General features: G+C 35.7%; 1 protein-coding gene and 2 pseudogenes across 2 annotated transcripts; all 3 read right to left on the bottom strand.

The window, feature by feature from the left end:
- Window positions 1-2683: 2683 nt before the first annotated feature.
- Window positions 2684-3382, bottom strand: LOC147381756 (secreted RxLR effector protein 161 pseudogene; annotated as a pseudogene).
- Window positions 3383-5778: 2396 nt separating this feature from the next.
- On the bottom strand, window positions 5779-7791 carry LOC147381757 (uncharacterized). Its single transcript, XM_086430010.1, has 3 exons — window positions 7658-7791; window positions 5938-6759; window positions 5779-5830 (listed from the first exon to the last, which is right to left on the bottom strand). Exons 1-3 carry the CDS (start codon window positions 7665-7667, stop codon window positions 5802-5804), a joined length of 861 nt encoding a protein of 286 aa, XP_086286136.1. The 5' UTR covers window positions 7668-7791; the 3' UTR covers window positions 5779-5801.
- Window positions 7792-9396: 1605 nt separating this feature from the next.
- LOC147381758 (F-box protein PP2-B10 pseudogene) lies at window positions 9397-17282 on the bottom strand (annotated as a pseudogene). Its single transcript, XR_015174378.1, has 2 exons — window positions 16654-17282; window positions 9397-10441 (listed from the first exon to the last, which is right to left on the bottom strand). The product of XR_015174378.1 is annotated as an F-box protein PP2-B10 pseudogene (transcript).
- Window positions 17283-19683: the final 2401 nt, after the last annotated feature.

Genomic DNA, 19683 nt, shown 5'->3' on the forward strand with positions numbered 1-19683 from the left:
GAAAGCATATTTGAGGAAGGTTGGATAGGGCATTTTGTTGTGTATGTGAACACCTTTGTGAAGTTCTCTTAGTAATTTGATGAAACACCTATTGGGTGTTTCAGTGAATACCTATTGAGATATTTCACCAAACACACCTTGTATGTCACGAATTCCAAGACCTTATTTGATAATGACAATAAAGTTAACCCCAATTAATAGTAACAATGCGAAGAAGATAATAATCACATAAAGAAATAATAAGAAACACACAAAACTATCTGCCCCAAGCTATCAATGGATCGAATTTGGATTTTTGGTACTAATTGGTATTAAACAATATGGATCCGATCAGATATCTTATTTTAATTTGTTATGGATGCAAACAGAAAATTAATATTTTTTCATTGAACCTAATTAAATAGGGTTTGATATTATAGAAGCTTATATAAAATACAATAAGGTGAGAATTCAATGACTCAGGAAGAACAACTCATGGAAAAAACACATGTTCCCAAGCATTTAAATACAAAATACAAAACCAATGTCTTGTTTAATTCAACAAGACATCAGTTTTAACCAAAAGCGATCTCTAATCTCTTAATTAATAGATGCCATTTCTAACAACAACAAAAAAACTGATTATCTATAGATAGACATCGATTCCTAAGGTAAATGATGTCTTATATTTTTCCTAGAAAATTATAGTCTTTAGACATTGGATTTATCTAAGAGATGTCTAATGTCATATCTAAAAGACACCAGTTCCAGGAAAAATCTTACACATCCTTTATTTTATAAATTGATATATACTATTGTTTTTCGTGTAACACCTATTTCAATTGGTGTGGTAGTGAGTGTCAATATAGAAATCAGGACTGTGACACTCTATTAATAGATATTTGTAGGTTTTGTTATTAAAACATTACTTGTGTTAATACAAATTTCAATTAATGTATATTAAGCATTGTTTGTCTTCCTGTAATTTTTTTGGAAAGCTTGTTTTTAAGTTGGTCTATCTAGCGACATTAAACTTTCCATAGGAATTGATTTTGCTAATTTGTACTTGTCGACATCTAATTTCAAGATCCTTTATCAAGTGGAGCAAAATAAGGGATGGCAAAGGATTTGATTGATTTTTTAATTTTATTATGAAAATGAAGGTGATACAATTTCCAATACAGTCACTAGATTAAGTGTTCTCCATTGATTAACATTCGAATATTTGAAAATGATGATGAGTGATTTTCTTCTCTCTAGACTTCACGCTTTATTGATTGAGAATGATGATTTTGTCTTTAGAGAATGACTTTGATATTGAACTTCTCTGAAGGTTAAAGTCCAAGAGTGTTGTTGTAAATCTTTGTTGCTTCTCCGGAGGAGGACTTGTGAACTTCTTCTTCTGTTGATAAGGGGATTCTCTTTTGAGAGATAATAATTTGATTATATTCTTTGGTAGAAAATGATCTAATTTCTCTTTTTAATAGAAACTGATTTAGACTTTTTTAAATTCTTAGACTTTGGTATTTGAATAATCAGATAAGAGTGATTTTTCAATTATACCCCTAATATAAAGGGATTAAGTAAATTGGTCTAAAAGTCAAAATGATCTCTTTCTAAATTAGGTAGTTTGGTGATTTTTAGTAGACCTAACCCAATCTTTCTAATTACATGGCCCATGATCAAACCGTTTAATGTTTTGACCAATCCATGTGGTGGGTTTTGATTGTTTGATCATAACTAATTAACCCTGTAAGTGTACAAGGCTGAAACCTTAAACTAATATTTATAAAAACCAAGATCCTCCATGTCAAATCATCGAGATAATGTAAACAAATCTGCGGAAACATACCTGGATCCATAGCAACCAATCACTGTTTAGAGTCGAGCAGTTGGACTTCCAAATCAACACGTTCTTTCTTTGTTGGTCTCCTTCTTTTCTTTTTCTGATTTTTTTTTCTCTATATCTCTCTGTTGATGGGAAGTCAGAAAGAATTGAATCTGGAACGTGTGATTTGGGGACCATAACTGCCATAAATAGATAACTGAATCCTTGTTATCTTTTGATATTTCCATTTCAGCCCATCATAAAGATGGAAAATACCCTTAAGTCTCTACACATTAAAGGCCCACACCCTATCAAATACATTAAAGCCCAAAACCTTAGTAGACCACTTTTTAAATGGGCTTAAATATATATAACAGTCCACAATACATTATCATTCACACATAAGCCCAATTAAGGAAGGTAAGGTTCCAACAATCTCCCACTTGGGCTATATGTGTAACTTTATAATTATGCATTGTATAAAATAAATAACCGTATGAGCTCAACTTTGCTGTTATTACCGAAATGTATCTATATTCAATCCGGTCCATTAATCATACCAACATAGGATCAAAGCAGAGCCTTCGTTATATTTGTTGTAACTCGACCCATCAATGGTCACGTATGCCGATATAACTAAATGACATGGATCATGATGTGGATGTGTAGCATGGAAATTTCATGCAATGTGATCTTAACATACCTATTTCCAACTGGTCCAACCTTAAACCATAGTGAGATCAAACATTACCAAAATCAAAGTATAAATAAAACAAAAACTTTATTTCTGCAGAAAATAACCTTAAAGTATCCATAAACTGAAATAACTGAAAATATGTCTATATATCATAGAAACATATAAATTACAAACTCCCACTAAAATTTCATATCCTCAAATGACATGACACCCATACGAGCAGTGTGCTCATGAAACACGTTGGGTGGCAATCCCTTAGTAAGCGGATCCGCAACCATGGAGTTTGTACCAATGTGTTCTATAGACACTTGTCCACTTTGAACTTTTTCCTTGACAACTAGGAACTTGATGTCTATATGTTTTGACTTCGTTGAGCTCCTGTTGTTAGTGGAATACAGCACTGCTGACTTATTGTCACAAAATAACTTGAGTGGTCTTTCTATACCATTCACTATGCGCAGCCCCGTGACAAAATTCCGTAGCCATATTCCGTGATTTGATGCCTCATAACATGCTATGAACTCTGCAGCCATGGTAGAAGGGGCTATAAGAAATTGTTTAACACTCTTCCATGATATAGCACCTCCAGCTAGCAGGTAAACATAGCCTGACGTAGATTTTAAACTATCTTGGCATCCAGCAAAATCAGAGTCAGCATACCCAATGATCTCAAGCTGATCCGACCTCCGATATGTGAGCATGTAGTCTTTTGTTCTCTGTAAATATCGCAAGACCCGTTTGACTGCCTTCCAATGGTCTATTCCTGGATTACTTAAATATCTGCCCAACATCCCAACAACGTACGCAATATCCGGACGTGTACAAACCTGAGCGTACATTAGACTCCCTACTGCTGATGCATAAGGAATCTTTTGCATTTCTTTTCACTCAAAATCATTCTTGGGGCACTGATTGAGATTAAACTTATCTCCCTTAGCCACAGGGGTGTTACCTGGTTTGCAATTTTGCATGCCATATCTCTTGAGAACCTTTTCAATATAATTCTTTTGTGATAATCCAAAAATACCCTGAGAGCGATCCCGATGTATCTGTATACCTAATACAAAAGAGGCTTCACCAAGATCTTTCATTTCAAAATTCTTAGCTATAAATTTCTTGGTTTCGTGCAATAAGCCTATATCGTTGCTGGCAAGCAAAATGTCATCAACATACAAAACCAGAAAAATGTACTTGCTCCCACAAAACTTATGGTATATGCAATCATCAACTAAATTCATCTCAAAACCAAATGAGATGATCACTTGATGAAACTTGAAATACCATTGTCGAGATGCTTGCTTGAGCCCATAGATGGATTTATTAAGTTTGCAAACCATATTATTAGGGTTTTCCAACACAAAGTTCTCTGGTTGCATCATATATATCGTTTCATCAATGTCACCATTGAGAAACGCTGTCTTTACATCCATTTGATGTAACTCAAAATCGGAATATGCCACCAATGCCATTATAATCCTGAAAGAGTCTTTTGAAGAAACTGGAGAGAAAGTTTCTTTATAATCAATGCCTTCTTTTTGTGTAAAGCCTTTTGCGACAAGACGGGCCTTGTACCTCTCCACATTACCTTTCGAATCCCTCTTGGTCTTAAATATCCATTTGCAACCAATAGGTTTCGTATCTTTTGGTAATGGAACAAGATTCCACACGTCATTGTCTTTCATAGATTTAATCTCCTCATTCATGGCATCAATCCATTTCTGAGAGTTAGAACTTTCCATGGCTTGACGGAAGTTGATCGGATCATCTTCCATCATTCCAATATCATTCTCTTGTTCTTGGAGAAATACAATGTAATCATCTGGCACTGCACTTCTCTTTTCTCTAATGGATCTCCTTAGTGTCATAGGTTCTTGAGGTGGTAGAGTTTGTTCTTTTGGATCTTCTGGAACAATTCCTTGAATGGAAGGTTCTTCTACATTGTCTTGATTTATTGTGTCATGTACAAAGTCAGGAATGAGATCCTGATCAATGCCAATGGCACCTGTGGAAATATCAACATATTCCTCTTCAAAGACAAAATCCCTATCTTTATCTCCTCCCGCAAACTCAACATCCTCAAAGATCCGGGCATTTCCTGATTCGAAAATCGACTTAGTCGTGGGATCATAAAACTTGTAGCCCCTAGATCTTTCAGAGTATCCAATAAAATAGCAACTTACCGTCCTTGAGTCCAGTTTCTTTTCAGTAGGCCTATAAGGTCTTGCCTCAGCTGGACATCCCCAAATGTGCAAGTGTTTTAAGCTAGGCTTCTTGCCTGTCCAAAGTTCATAAGGGGTTTTGGTAGTCACTTTAGTTGGAACCTGTTCAGGAATATGCTGCAGTCTTAAGTGCTTTCCCCAGAGTGATGTTGGTAAGGTAGAATGACAAATCATGCTCCTTACCATGTCCTTAAGCGTCCTGTTTCGTCTTTCAGCAACACCATTCATATTGGGCGAACCCGGCATAGTGTACTGTGGGACGATACCGCATTCCTCTAGGAATTTAGCAAACGGTCCTGGATGTTGTTCACCTGAACCGTCAAATCTACCATAGTTACTCACCACCACGATCAGATCTGACATTTTTGATCCTTTTGCTGAGTTGGTTCTCAACTTCAGCCTTATAAGTTTTGAACACATCCAACGACTGTGACTTTTCATGAATGAGATATATATAGCCATATCTTGAAAAATCGTCTATTAATGTCATAAAATATTGTTGACCATTCCAAGCAACGGCAGGGAATGGCCCACAAATATCTGTATGTATAAGTTCTAAGACTTCCAAAGTCCTATTGGCTACAAATCTCCTTTTATTGGTTTGTTTCCCCTTTATACAGTTAATACAAACATCAAAATTTGTAAAATCTAAAGGGTCTAGAATTTCATCTAACACAAGTTTTTCTATTCTCCGTCTGGAGATATGGCCTAATCTCTTGTGCCATAATGCGGCCGAATTCTCACTGGTTAATTTTCTCTTTGTACTTCGTGTATTTAATTGCAGGGATTCATTAAATGAAGCAATTGTATCAATTAAATAAAGATTATCATAACCTGATAACGAACCAGAACCTACCAATTTTGAATCATAAAACAAACTAAATTTTCCATTCCCAAATGAACAAGAATAACCAGATTTGTCCAAAGTAGAAATAGAAATTAAATTCCGTCTAAAAGACAGTACAATAAATGTTTCATTAAGATTCAAATAAAATCCAGTTTTTAACAATAATCGAAAGTTTCCTATTGCTTCAACTTCAACCATCTTGCCATCACCACATATATGTATCGTTCACTATCATTTGGTTTTCGGCAACTCAGGCAACCCTGCATAGACAAACTGATGTGAGTTGTTGCACCAGAATCTATCCACCACGTGTGTCTAGGTACCGAAGTTAAATTAACCTCAGAACAAACCAAATTAAGAAGCATACCTTTCTTAGCACGCCATGCGTGATAGTTGGTGCAATGCTTCTTCTTATGCCCTTCAGCACCACAGAAGAAACAACCAGTACCTATCGGTTCATCCTGTTTCTTTTGTTGTTTCTTTTGAGGTGTTGTATTTGCAGCTTCCTTACCCTTTTTCCTTTTCTTTCCCTTTTCCTTGTCCTTAGAGGTTGAGGCCAGGTGAGCACTCTCTGTCTTATCTTGTTTCAACCTTTCCTCTTCCTGAACACAGTGTGAGATGAGCTCATTCAGAGACCAAGTCTCTTTCTGACAGTTGTAACTCACCTTAAACTGGCTAAACTGTGCTGGAAGGGATATCAAAACTAGATGCACCAGCAAGTCCTCAGAGAGTTCTAGCTTAAGTGCTTTCAGTTTGGAAGCAAGATGAGACATCTCCATGATGTACTCCCTGATATTGCCTTTACCCCTATATCTCATTGAGATTAGACTTATCAAGAGCGTACCTATCTCAGCCTTTTCATTCTTGACAAACCTTTTTTCAATATCCATAAGGAACTCCTTAGCCGTAGTGATCTTGTCAGACATTGTACCCCTGAATGCTTCCGGAATGGCCTTCTTCATGACCATCATACACATGCGATTTGATTTCTCCCACCTTTCCACATCCCTCTTTTCTTCAAAGGTACTCTTATCCGTAAGAGGTGTAGGATGATCAACCCTTAGTGCAAGGTCAAGATCCATGACTTCGAGAACTATCAAGAGGTTCTCTTGCCATGACTTGAAGTTAGTGCCATTTAACATAGGAATAGAGTTGATGTTGGCAGTAATATTAGCAGGATTATTTAAAGCTGAATCAGAGAACAACCACCAAACAAAACAAGCTTACATAAGTCTCAAAATCAAAAGTAATTATAAATTCAAATAAAGGTAAATCCCATCTCAAGATACCGGGTACTTCATTAATATGCTGTCTTTGGACAAGAAAATATTAACTTGTGAGTGATATCTTGGTGCAATAATCAAACAGTGACAATAAGAATATGTCGAAAAATAAATCTTCCTTTGGGCCGATTTATTAGTCACATATAAAAAAAATTAATAATCATCACGTGTTTATTATTACAGGTGCATATGTAAATTCTGTTAAATATTGTCCTTCCTTTGGGCCGGTCAATATTCACATAATTTACATGGCCGCAACCGTTTATATTCCAAAACAAATTAATTTCCACAAGAGAGATCACTTTGGTGACATGTTGTTTTAATTAATTCATCTCAATATATATAAAACATACCAATATTCGAATTTAATCAAAACTGGATCCATAAAAAATAAAAATACATAAATAAACAAACTGATTTAACCAAAAGAATATAAATATATAAACTGAAACTAGAAAATCTGAATCTGAAAAGCATAAATGGGGAAACTAGAGCAATATTAATAAACAAAAAATTCTTAATTTTAAAAAAAAACTGAATCCAAAAGCCTGAATTTGAATCCACAGAAGTTGATTCAAAACTTGAATATATGCTCACAGCAAAATTCCAAAAAATAAATAAAATTTAAAAAAAATCTAATTTTATGAAACATAAATCAAACTTGATTCTCAATGGATTAACAAGAAGAAGGCTCTGATACCACTTGTAAGTGTACAAGGCTGAAACCTTAAACTAATATATAAAACCCAAGATCCCTCCATGTCAAATCATCGAGATAATGTAAACAAATCTGCGGAAACATACCTGGATCCATAGCAACCAATCACTGTTTAGAGTCGAGCAGTTGGACTTCCAAATCAACACGTTCTTTCTTTGTTGGTCTCCTTCTTTTCTTTTTCTGATTTTTTTTTTCTCTATATCTCTCTGTTGATGGGAAGTCATAAAGAATTGAATCTGGAACGTGTGATTTGGGGATCATAACTGCCATAAATAGATAACTGAATCCTTGTTATCTTTTGGTATTTCCATTTCAGCCCATCATAAAGATGGAAAATACCCTTAAGTCTCTACACATTAAAGGCCCACACCCTATCAAATACATTAAAGCCCAAAACCTTAGTAGACCACTTTTTAAATGGGCTTAAATATATATAACAGTCCACAATACATTATCATTCACACATAAGCCCAATTAAGGAAGGTAAGGTTCCAACAAACCCAACTTATAGCTGTGTGGGCCCTTTACCCGATATCTAATATTTAGACAAGTGAAGAGCTTTGGATTTCATCTGCTAAAATACTAGACCAAATCAGAAAAGAATATTTTTAGTAAGTGAGCCTAAATTGAAGTTGTGGGGCTCATTAGTAGTCTCAAGGGACCACGTTTGTTCTTTATGAAAAATAGAAGGGCTACCCGTATTTTTCAAGGAATTTAAGAACTAGACAAAAAAATTTTATCCGACAGTACTAATCTTCTATTGTATACTTATTAACAGATCGTGAATAATAAAATGGAGTCATCCCGTATGTAGATATTGTATAATGTTATAATGGTGATCATAAGTAAAAATAAGGTTTTACAAACAACTGTATTTTTTTTATTTTATTTGTATCAATCTACTTTATATTGAATTGTACTAAATGTGGTTAGATATTTTTTTTTTTTAAGTGCAAATATATAGCTGTGCATGGGGTAGGGATGTACATTCGGGTAGACCTGAGCTGGACCGAACCAAATTTTCTGGTTCAGTCTGGGTATGGTTAAAACAAAGACCAACCTGAAAATCTGAGGTTCGGGTTCGGTCAATTTTTGAATATTTTTAAGGTTCAGGTAGAACCGAAGTTCAAAGGTTTGTATTAAAATATGTTCAAATAAAATGAGATTTGCGGGAGTCGAACCTTGGATGTCGCATGGCCACCATGTCTAACCAACTTTAAATCAGTTCTTGGTTCGGGTTTCGGTCTTTATAACGGGTTCGGTCCGGTTTTGGAGGAGCAAACCTAGATTCGAACCAATATTCATCGGTTTCAATTCAGTCTCAACAAAATGGGTCCAGTCCGATTTTTCGTTCGGGTTCCATGTAAAATGTACATCCCTAGCATGGGATGTGTTTATATATTTTCTAAAAAAAATATCAAAAACACTACGGCTGATCTAATAGTATATGGTGGTGGAAAAATCCGTCGTTATAGACCTTTTCTTCCATTGTAATGAATTTCAAAATTTTAAGATTTTAGTGGGGGCTATAGCTCCTACTTGCCTACATATGACTCCACCCCTAGTCAGCTATCTACAAGATACATTTTGGTTAGAGATTAAAACATATCGGGTTCTTAGCAAAGCCATTTTCTTTTTTAAATGGCAACTTGATGTATCTATTCTACAATGAAAACATGCCACATATACACCATATGTTACTATAGGGACAAGACACCGTTTTGGATTGCAACTCAAATGTTAGGGTGTATATGTTTGAAGATGAATAGTAATAAATGAAGAAACGTAACCTTGCTAGAAGTTTTATACATAAAAAGCATGAAAAAATTGGAAGAGTATTAAGACATTTGTAAGTATTAAAGACCATACTGTCCACATGTGTAGATATCGAAGATTGTAAATCATTGATCTCAACGTTTGAACATAAATCAATGATATGAAGATTCAAATTGTAAGCATAGATATTTTTCATCCGATATTGATTGTGGTCATCCTGTAGGGATGTGGATGTGACTATCGTCCTTAATGAACTTGAGATTTGATGTGTTTTGGCATGTTTACATCATTTTATTCAAAGAAACAGACTTTTATTTTTGGAAATTACATAATTTCTAGTCCTGACAAAAATTCAATCCACTCATACCTTCCATAACAAGAAAACAAGTCTTTATTTATTTTTGGAATAATGATTTTCTGATGCCCCAGCCCCTTCTAGCACTCGCCCCCTGATGTGGCATGTGCTAGAATCATAAATTCTTTTTCTCAAGATGCGCAATTGCACATATTTATGGGATGTACAGTTGTGTATCCTGAGGGAAAAATCTATGGCTCTAACATCTGCTATGTCGAGGGACGTGTGTCAGAGGGGGCATTAGAAAAGACTCTTATTTATGTACTCTCTTTGGGCCTGATCTCAATACCTTCAACAATGAGGCCAAATTTCCACTGCACGCCTTTCACATCTGTTAGACTCATCTGCAACTCTCCATCTCCTTTGTCATTGAAGAACTCTCCCATCTTTATCTCCATCCACCCATCTCGTCTCTCCATAGGGAACCGTCCCCTCGGTATGGAGCCAAATCTGCTACGAATCGACCCAATATGGTCCATTTGGATCTGCTGCCTCCTTATATCAGGAGACATAAACAATATTGTGTCGCCGTCCACTCCCCACTCGATCTCCTTGACCTTCGTGTCCGACAAATTCTACTGAGACCTTTGCAGGTGAGCTCAGGAGCCCATATGCACCCTCGATAAACTTGATCACAAGGTAGACTCCATAATTTGCGTTTGGAGACAACAATCGAGTCTCAATCTTGCCTTGGATTTCAAGCCAGCACACGTCCAACAGCTCAGCCACCTCTGCAAATCTATATGACATGTATGTATGTCAAGTACATTATAAACGATAGCAATCTCTAATATCTTAGGTTCTCTATAAAAGACCTTAGAAAGCAAATTTTTGTCTTCAAGTAGTGAAAAATAATAATATTATTATTACAACAATTAACAAAAATAGCCATATATAGTTTCAGAGAGTGCGGTAGTTGTCGATTGTTTAAGCCTTTGATTAGTTAAATCATGAACCTTAGGCGGCTGAGATGTCATTTGTACCAACATAGCAGTCCTCTTGTGGCCTAAATGGGGTTTTTCACACACACATATACTTATATTTTTTATAATAAAATACAATTGAGTTGGAACAGATGTGTGTGACACAAGCGTCCGACAATTATAATGTTGTGGAAGACAAATCTAACTAAGAGAAACCTCCCATTATTTACATTTTATGGGTTAAATCTCCTATCAAATTATAGTTAATGGGACTCATTTAATTTTCTTTATTATTCACCTCCTCTAATTTTATTACATTTCCTCTTTCAACCCCTTAATATATTTGATTGTTTTTCATCTTTTACTCCTTTAATCTCAATTTTTTTAATAATACCCTTCTAATTATTATTTTTTTCTACTTGTACCCCTTTAACCTGAAAGATGATGCCCCTCCTTTAATTTTACTATATTTCTCTTTTTTCTCCTTAAATCTATTTTTTTATTTTATTTTATCTTTTATCTCTTTTAATCTCAATTTTTTTTAATAATACCCCTTCCATCAAGTTATAGTCTCAAATTTTATAATAATACCCTTCAACTTATTTTTTTTTTACTTTACCCCCTTAAACCAAGAGAAGATGCCCGTACTATAAGCACAAATGAACTCTAGTATATATAAGGGAAATGTTCAGCACCCTAATTTTTGTCTTATGTAATCTGTCTTACATGAGTTAGAAGTTTTGGAATGGGCTGATTTTTGGTGAGGATGATCTCTATTTCCTCACAAAAAAAAAATAAAAAATCATCCCATTATGAAATTTCTAATTTTTAAGTTGAAAAATTGTAGACTATCAATTGTTTACCGTTAGTTTGTAACCACTTTTCATGGGGTTAGAAGTTTCGAAATGGACTAATTTTTTTAAGAATCCATCCCAAAAAAATTTATCCATATAAAACAAAACTTGTTCTACAATTTTGTTTACCAAACATTGTCCATTCCAAAACTTTTTAGTCATATAATACAAAACTTTGTCTATAATATTGTTTACCGAACGTTGTCCATATATATATATAGGGGGGCGTTTGATTTACAATCCTAGGATGACAAAACGTTGCCAAAATGTTTGTCCTACGGGGTTAGAAATTTTGGATTGAGCTAAATTTTTTGTGAGAATGATCCCTATTGTTAGGAGATCATCCTCACCAAAAGTCCAATCTGGAACTTCTATCCCCATCAAAATTATTTTAGAATTTTGAACCGTCGATTTTTTTTTTTTTATCAAAAATTTCTAAACCACTTCTGATGGACTTATAAGTTTCAGATTGGGCTGATTTTTGGTGAGCATAATCTCCTCACCATAGATATCATCTTTACAAAAAATCAGCTCAATCCAAAATTTCTAACCCACATAAGACAAAAGCTTTGACATCATTTTGTCAACCTAAGATTATCAGGCTAACGTTCCCCATATATATATATATATATATATATATATATATATATATATGTGTGTGTGTGTGTGTGTGTGTGTGTGTGTGTGTGTGTGTGTGTGTATTATCACAATTCTTATAAATCTCAACCATTGGATTTTGTGCTTAAGGAGTTGAGATCATGTGTTTTTTTTCATGAGTTATTCTTAGGAGACAATAGATCTTGACCCTATATATATAGGGTCAAGTTGGGGAGACAAAATTCTAGAAAAAGAATTTTGTCTTATATGGGTTAAAAGTTTTGGAATGGCTTGAATTTTTGTGAGGATGATCTCTATGGTGAGGAAATCACCTTTACAAAAAATCAGCAAATTCTAAAATTTCGAACCCTAATTTATAAGTTGAAGAATCACGGGTCGTGAAATTTTTTCCGTTAGTTTGTAACGACTTTTCATAGGGTTACAAGAAAAAACTTAGCCTATTCCAAAACTTTTTAGTCATATAAGACAAGACTTTGTTTGGAATGTTGTCTACAATTTTTTCTACCCAATGCTACCCATATATATATATGGGAAATGTTCAGCACCCTAAGTTTTACCACACACTTTAACAAATGTTTTTTGTCCTGCATGGGTTAGAAGTTTTGGAATGGGCTGATTTTTGGTGAGGATGATCTCTATGATTAGAAGATCATCCTCCCCAAAAATCAGCCCATTCCGAAATGTTTAGCCCCATGTTTACACGTTGAAAAATCGTGGACCGTCCATTTTTTGTAAATCATTTTTGATGGGGTTAAAAGTTTTGGAATGAGCTGATTTTTGGTGAGGATGATCTCCTCACCATAGAGATCATCTTCACCAAAAATCAGCCCATTCCAAAACTTCTAACCGATGTAAGACAAAACACGTTTGTTAAAGTGTGTGGTAAAGCTTAGGGTGCTAAACGGGACCCTATATATATATATATAATACATATATATATATATAAAGTGTGTGGTAAAGCTTCTTCTGAATCTTCTTCTGTTGTTATGCAACCTGAGGTTTATGAGAGAGATTACTAACTCCAGCAAAAGGTCCATGTACTGAGTGATTTTTTTCTCAGAATAGCCCAACAGCCATTTGACATGTGGCGTGAGTCACATCATTAATGGAGAGAAAGTTTCTCTCTCATGCCCACACAAAGGGTAAATAGAAATTGGAGGGAGATTCTTATAATTATATGAAATTTTATTAGAAACATGTTGCTTTCCAGCTGTTTCCAAATGATAATCACACCCGTCCAAACGGTCAAATCCAACGAGTTGGAAACATCGGTTTCCAACACTGCTTCTCAAACGTCCCTCGAACCGTCCCCATATATATATATAGGGAAATGTTCAGCACCCTAAGTTTTACCACACACTTTAACAAAAGTTTTTTGTCCTACATGGGTTAGAAGTTTTGGAATGGGCTGATTTTTGGAGAGGATGATCTCTATGATAATGGGCTGATTTTTGGTGAGGATGATCTCTATGATTAGAAGATCATCCTCTCCAAAAATCAGCCCATTCCGAAATGTTTAGCCCCATGTTTACACATTGAAAAATCGTAGACCGTCCAATTTTTGTAAACCATTTTTGATGAGGTTAGAAATTTTGGAATGAGCTTATTTTTGGTGAGGATGATCTCCTCACCATAGAGATCATCCTCACCAAAAATCAGTCCATTTCAAAACTTCTAACCCATGTAAGACAAAACACGTTTGTTAAAGTGTGTGGTAAAGCTTAGGGTGCTGAACGGGCCATATGAGAAAACTTTCGTTTTTCAAAATAAGGGTTAGAGGTTTTGGATTGAGCTGATTTTTTGTAAGGATGGTCACTATGATGAGAAGATCATCCTCACAAAAAATCAGCTCAATCAGAAACTTCTAAATCCATCAAAAGTGATTTACAAATTAGTGATAAAAAGTGGTAAAAAATCGACGGTCCACATTCTAAATCACTTTTAATGGGGTTAGAAGTTTCAGATTGGGCTGATTTTTTTTTGGATGATCTTCCCATCATAGAGATCATCCTCACAAAAAGTCAGCTCAATCCAAAATTTCTAACTCATATTTTAAAATTTTATTAAAAACGAAAGTTTTCTCATATGTTTTCTCATATGGCCCTTGAACCTGACCCTATATATATATATATATATATAAGGGACGGTTCGAGGGACGTTTGAAAAGCTGTGTTGGAAACCGATGTTTCCAACTCGTTGGATTTAACGGTTCGAATGGCTGTGATTATCGTTTGAAAACAGCTGGAAAGAAACATGTTTCTAATAAAAATTCATTTAATTATAAAAAACTCCCTCTATTACGGGATTTATTAAAACTAAATCCAATCTCTCTCTCTCTCTCTCTCTGAACCCGAACACAGGTGAAACGTTTCTCGATCTCTCGATCGATCGGTCAACCTCGTTCTCTCTCTCGATTGACCTTAACGTGAGTTTATCATTAATTTTAAAACTTTGCTGTAACAAAAGAATTTAAATACCAGGACTACAAATCAGCGACACTGAAGTCTTGAAGTGGATCGGGATCGGTGGCATGAAAAAAGACAGTTACAAACACAAGCAGAGAAAATCAGATTGTCATGTTTACTTTACTCACTACTTCTTTTGTAAGTGTTCTGAGAGGTTATTAGTATATATAAGCTCTTTTTCATAGTGGGTTTATGATGTAAAGGGTGTCAAGAGAGGTTGATGTCAATTTCTTAACCTTCACCCACCGAGGGTTAGCTAAGATTCTAAAGACATCGGCGGCGTAACATGAGGGTGGTGTAACCCCACAAAATTGTTCAAAAATATACTTTTATACTGTGTTATCTTCCACAGTTCTACTTAAGGACAGGGTAGGCGGATCTGTACACGAAGACTAAGGGGGCCTTTCCCCTACAAAACTTTTAATTTAAAAAAAAAAATACCGTGTTATCTTCTACAGTTCTACATAGGGGGGCTGAACTATCTGTAGATTACAGGTGCCATAAGCTGATTCTGAATCTTCTTCTGTTGTTATGCAACCTGAGGTTTATGAGAGAGATTACTAACTCCAGCAAAAGGTCCATGTACTGAGTGATTTTTTTCTCAGAATAGCCCAACAGCCATTTGACATGTGGCGTGAGTCACATCATTAATGGAGAGAAAGTTTCTCTCTCATGCCCACACAAAGGGTAAATAGAAATTGGAGGGAGATTCTTATAATTATATGAAATTTTATTAGAAACATGTTGCTTTCCAGCTGTTTCCAAATGATAATCACACCCGTCCAAACGGTCAAATCCTACGAGTTGGAAACATCGGTTTCCAACACTGCTTCTCAAACGTCCCTCGAACCGTCCCCATATATATATATATATATAGGGAAATGTTCAGCACCCTAAGTTTTACCACACACTTTAACAAACGTTTTTTGTCCTACATGGGTTAGAAGTTTTGGAATGGGCTGATTTTTGGTGAGGATGATCTCTATGATTAGAAGATCATCCTCTCCAAAAATCAGCCCATTCCGAAATGTTTAGCCCCATGTTTACACATTGAAAAATCGTAGACCGTCCAATTTTTGTAAACCATTTTTGATGGGGTTAGAATTTTGGAATGAGCTGATTTTTGGTGAGGATGATCTCCTCACCATAGAGATCATCCTCACCAAAAATCAGTCCATTCCAAAACTTCTAACCCATGTAAGACAAAATACGTTTGTTAAAGTGTGTGGTAAAGCTTAGGGTGCTGAACGGGCCATATGAGAAACCTTTCGTTTTTCAAAATAAGGGTTAGAGGTTTTGGATTGAGCTGTTTTTTTGTAAGGATGGTCACTATGATGAGAAGATCATCCTCACAAAAAATCAGCTCAATCAGAAACTTCTAAATCCATTAAAAGTGATTTACAAATTAGTGATAAAAAGTGGTAAAAAATCGACGGTCCACATTCTAAATCACTTTTAATGGGGTTAGAAGTTTCAGATTGGGCTGCTTTTTTTTTTTGGATGATCTTCCCATCATAGAGATCATCCTCACAAAAAAAATCAACTCAATCCAAAATTTCTAACTCATATTTTAAAATTTTATTAAAAACGAAAGTTTTCAAATATGTTTTCTCATATGGCCCTTGAACCGCCCCCATATATATATATATATGGGGGCGGTTCAAGGGCCATATGAGAAAACATATGAAAAAACTTTCGTTTTTCAAAATAAGAGTTAGAGGTTTTGGATTGAGTTTATTTTTTGCAAGGTTGGTCACTATGATGAAAAGATCATCCTCACAAAAAATCAGCTCAATCAGAAACTTCTAAATCCATCAAAAGTGATTTACAAATTAGTGATAAAATTGGTAAAAAATCGACGGTCCACATTCTAAATCACTTTTAATGGAGTTAGAAGTTTCAGATTGGGCTGATTTTTTTTTTTTTTGGATGATCTTCCCATCATAGAGATCATCCTCACAAAAAATCAGCTCAATCCAAAATTTCTAACCCATTTTTTAAAATTTTATTAAAAACGAAAGTTTTTACATATGTTTTCTCATATGGCCCTTGAACCTGACCTTATATATATATATATAGAGAGAGAGAGACCTCGACTGTGGAAGAGCTCTCCACCTCCAGTATTGGGGAGCGTCTTCCCATATGATTGAAAGATCTCTTGCTCCAAGCATGTAACACTTCTTCCCACTCTGTTTCTCCAGTCTAAAGCTCTAAGACACACACCAACATTTCATTTAAATCAACATGTAAGGGAAAAGGTTATTTGGAGCAACATTTGCACTCCTCACTATGGGGACCGGGTGTTAACGAACCCAAGATCTCGGTTATGGATCCTTTTTTATAGGAACTAATCAGAATTGGGTCTCTTTGAATCAAACCGATTGAGAATCAAAACGGAGAGAAACCAAAAATCGAAACTTTTTAAGGAGAAATTGTTTTACATTTACAATTCAGATTCCATTTATTTGAGAATTGAAATTGATGCCTATCTCACGTGTGAAAAATTGATGAAGGGTGCACTAATCTTGACGAGAACTATACATGCAGGTGTTAGTTAAATCATACTTTTGCATCCACAAGACAATCCAATGGTTTAGACCTCATGATGATCGTTTCAAGATTAAATTTGGAATTCGGTCTTACGTGCAGCATAACTTCAAGCAGGCACAATAATGTAGTTCGGATTCGAACTATTATTTGACAAGATTCAGTTCGGTTGATCGAAATAATTAAGTTTGTGAAAATTTGAGGATAAAACAAATGATGTTTGGGTCACTACTAGAAAAAATGGGTAAATTTGACACCAAGAGCCATCAGATTTAACTCTTTTTTCATATAATGTTGTGCTATCCTGGGAGAGTTGCGTAGCTACTCTACTTCCCACCAATGATCATGAAGATGAGTAATTTCTTGCCATTGGATTTTGGACCTTATACTTAAATTAAAAGTAGAGAAAATGATTAAAATCGAGCATGAAAAATTGAAAAATTTTCAAAACAATGCACTATTCGAAGTAATCCGAAAACCATAAATTACTGTTTTAGGAAATAAGTCTTTTTAACAAAACGTTAAAAAAAATTAACTGTACTTTCAACAAAAAAAATTTCAAAAATAACCTTTTCTCTTTCTTCTACCCTTTTACCCTTCATATTTATCAAAACCCAACTATTTTATATACTATTGGGTAATAAAAAGATAATAGAGTATAAATATAATTTGAGCATAAATTAAAAGAGGCGTAATCAAATAATTTCAATATAAAGATAAAAAAGGAAATGTTGGTTACAAAATTAGTAAACAAAACACTGTTCATTTTATTTCTTACCATTTTGGAAAAAAAACCTTATTTTCAAAAATGTTAAATTACCATTACCATTTTCGGAATTAATTTGAATAGTGAACCATTTTGAAAAATGTTCAATTTTCGGTGCATGTTTTGATAAATTAGTCATTATTATCAGTGAAAACTACTTAAAGGACCACAACGGAGGGATTTCTTTATAAATAATCCCTAAGTTTTAGGGCTTCTCTTAATAGTTTGTTTAGTAAAACTTTTATTTCTAATCAGTCTTTGAACTCCACTCCACACATCTCTCATGATTGAAATATCCCAACTGTCCTAACAATTAGATCTCACCATTTTTGTACCCAAAAAATTGGATTTTCAGTATCCCAATCAATTTTCAAAGATTTCTTTATGATGGAGAAGATTTGAGAAGGAAAAAAAAGCCATTTTCAAGCATTTTAAGAAGATGTATGTAAAATGCTAGGATTTTTTCAAAATTATTGCATCATTTTTGTAGATGCACGAAATTGCTCTACACTTTCCTTCTCTCTCAGCTCAGGCGGACCTGCAAATCAGCCCACTCCAACGATCAAGTTAGACAAATCGATCAGTGTAGTTTTTAAGAGAAGAAGAATTCAAACCTCTTTTACCCATAGTTTTCTTCCTTATATAGGCATTAAACTTGATCGTTTTCTGTGCCACCCTCTGAGGTGACCTAGGGTAGTTAGCTCACTCCCTGACATGTCAGCTGCAGGAGTTGTTGCAACTGCCCTATCACTTCTGAGAAAATCAGAGTTGATCTGACATGACGTGGGTTGTCAGGACTGACTGTCTATCATTGGCACATCTGTCAGAGCTGTCCTACTGACCTATACTATAGTTGCTCGGACCACTTCATCGGCTGATGGCTTAGTTCCGAGCTTCGAATCCGTGCATCAATCGAGGTTAATAAATCGAGCAGAAGTCGCGGTTCGTCCGACCTTAAAATCATTAATTCTGGCCCTTATTTGAGCCACGTGTCCGAGCTCAAGAATTTCTCCCACAATACCCCCTCTCGAGGGCTCGGGCAGAATGATCGGGTACTCGAGAATATTAATAAGAAATTAGAAAACTGACACGTGGGTACCTCTCATTGGGTCTCAGCTAAGATTAATGATGTCTTTATGGCGAATCGTTACTTAGCCTTTTCACTTTTCGAGGGCGGCGGTCGGTTGGGCTGTTATCGTAGTGTGCGTCCTGTCTGTTGGTTTAAACGGCGCAATTATTGCACAGAGTACACGTGGCGTTCTGTAGACGGCTTGATTCGTGTGCGAATTTCGAACGGTCATATCGGATCTCCCAGCAATTAATGCCTCGTCATTATTGGCTTAAGAGGTCTCAGCCGTTGATTTTAATCGCGTATCTCGAGGCTTCTCAGGCCTATAAGTACCCCATCCATTTCTCATTTTCATTTTCACTCTCATTTGCCTTGCCGTTACTCTGCCCTTCTGCCTTCTCGTGCCTTCCTTGCCGTTACTCTGCCCTTCTGCCTTCTCGTGCCTTCCTTGCCTTTGCCAGCGTCTCCGTTCGTGCCCCTGCTGCGTCTTCTCAGCTCCCTCGCGCCACCAGTCGTTCAATCACCCAAGGCCTTTGGGTTCTCAGGAGGAAAGAATAAGGTAACCAAAACAAGGTCTCTCCCTCTCCTCTACCTCTGCCCTCTTCCTTCTCACTCCATTCATGGCCAGGGGGAAATCTTATTCCCCCGCCTGCCCTCCCCTTGAGCTAGTTAGGGACACATTTGGTGTCCCTGACAGCGTGGGCATGTCCTATGTGGACGATGCTACACTGCTCAGAGG

This window comes from Akebia trifoliata, unplaced genomic scaffold (assembly GCF_017979445.1).
Source record: "Akebia trifoliata isolate Shusen 1 unplaced genomic scaffold, ASM1797944v1 Contig00275, whole genome shotgun sequence".
NCBI lineage: Eukaryota > Viridiplantae > Streptophyta > Magnoliopsida > Ranunculales > Lardizabalaceae > Akebia > Akebia trifoliata.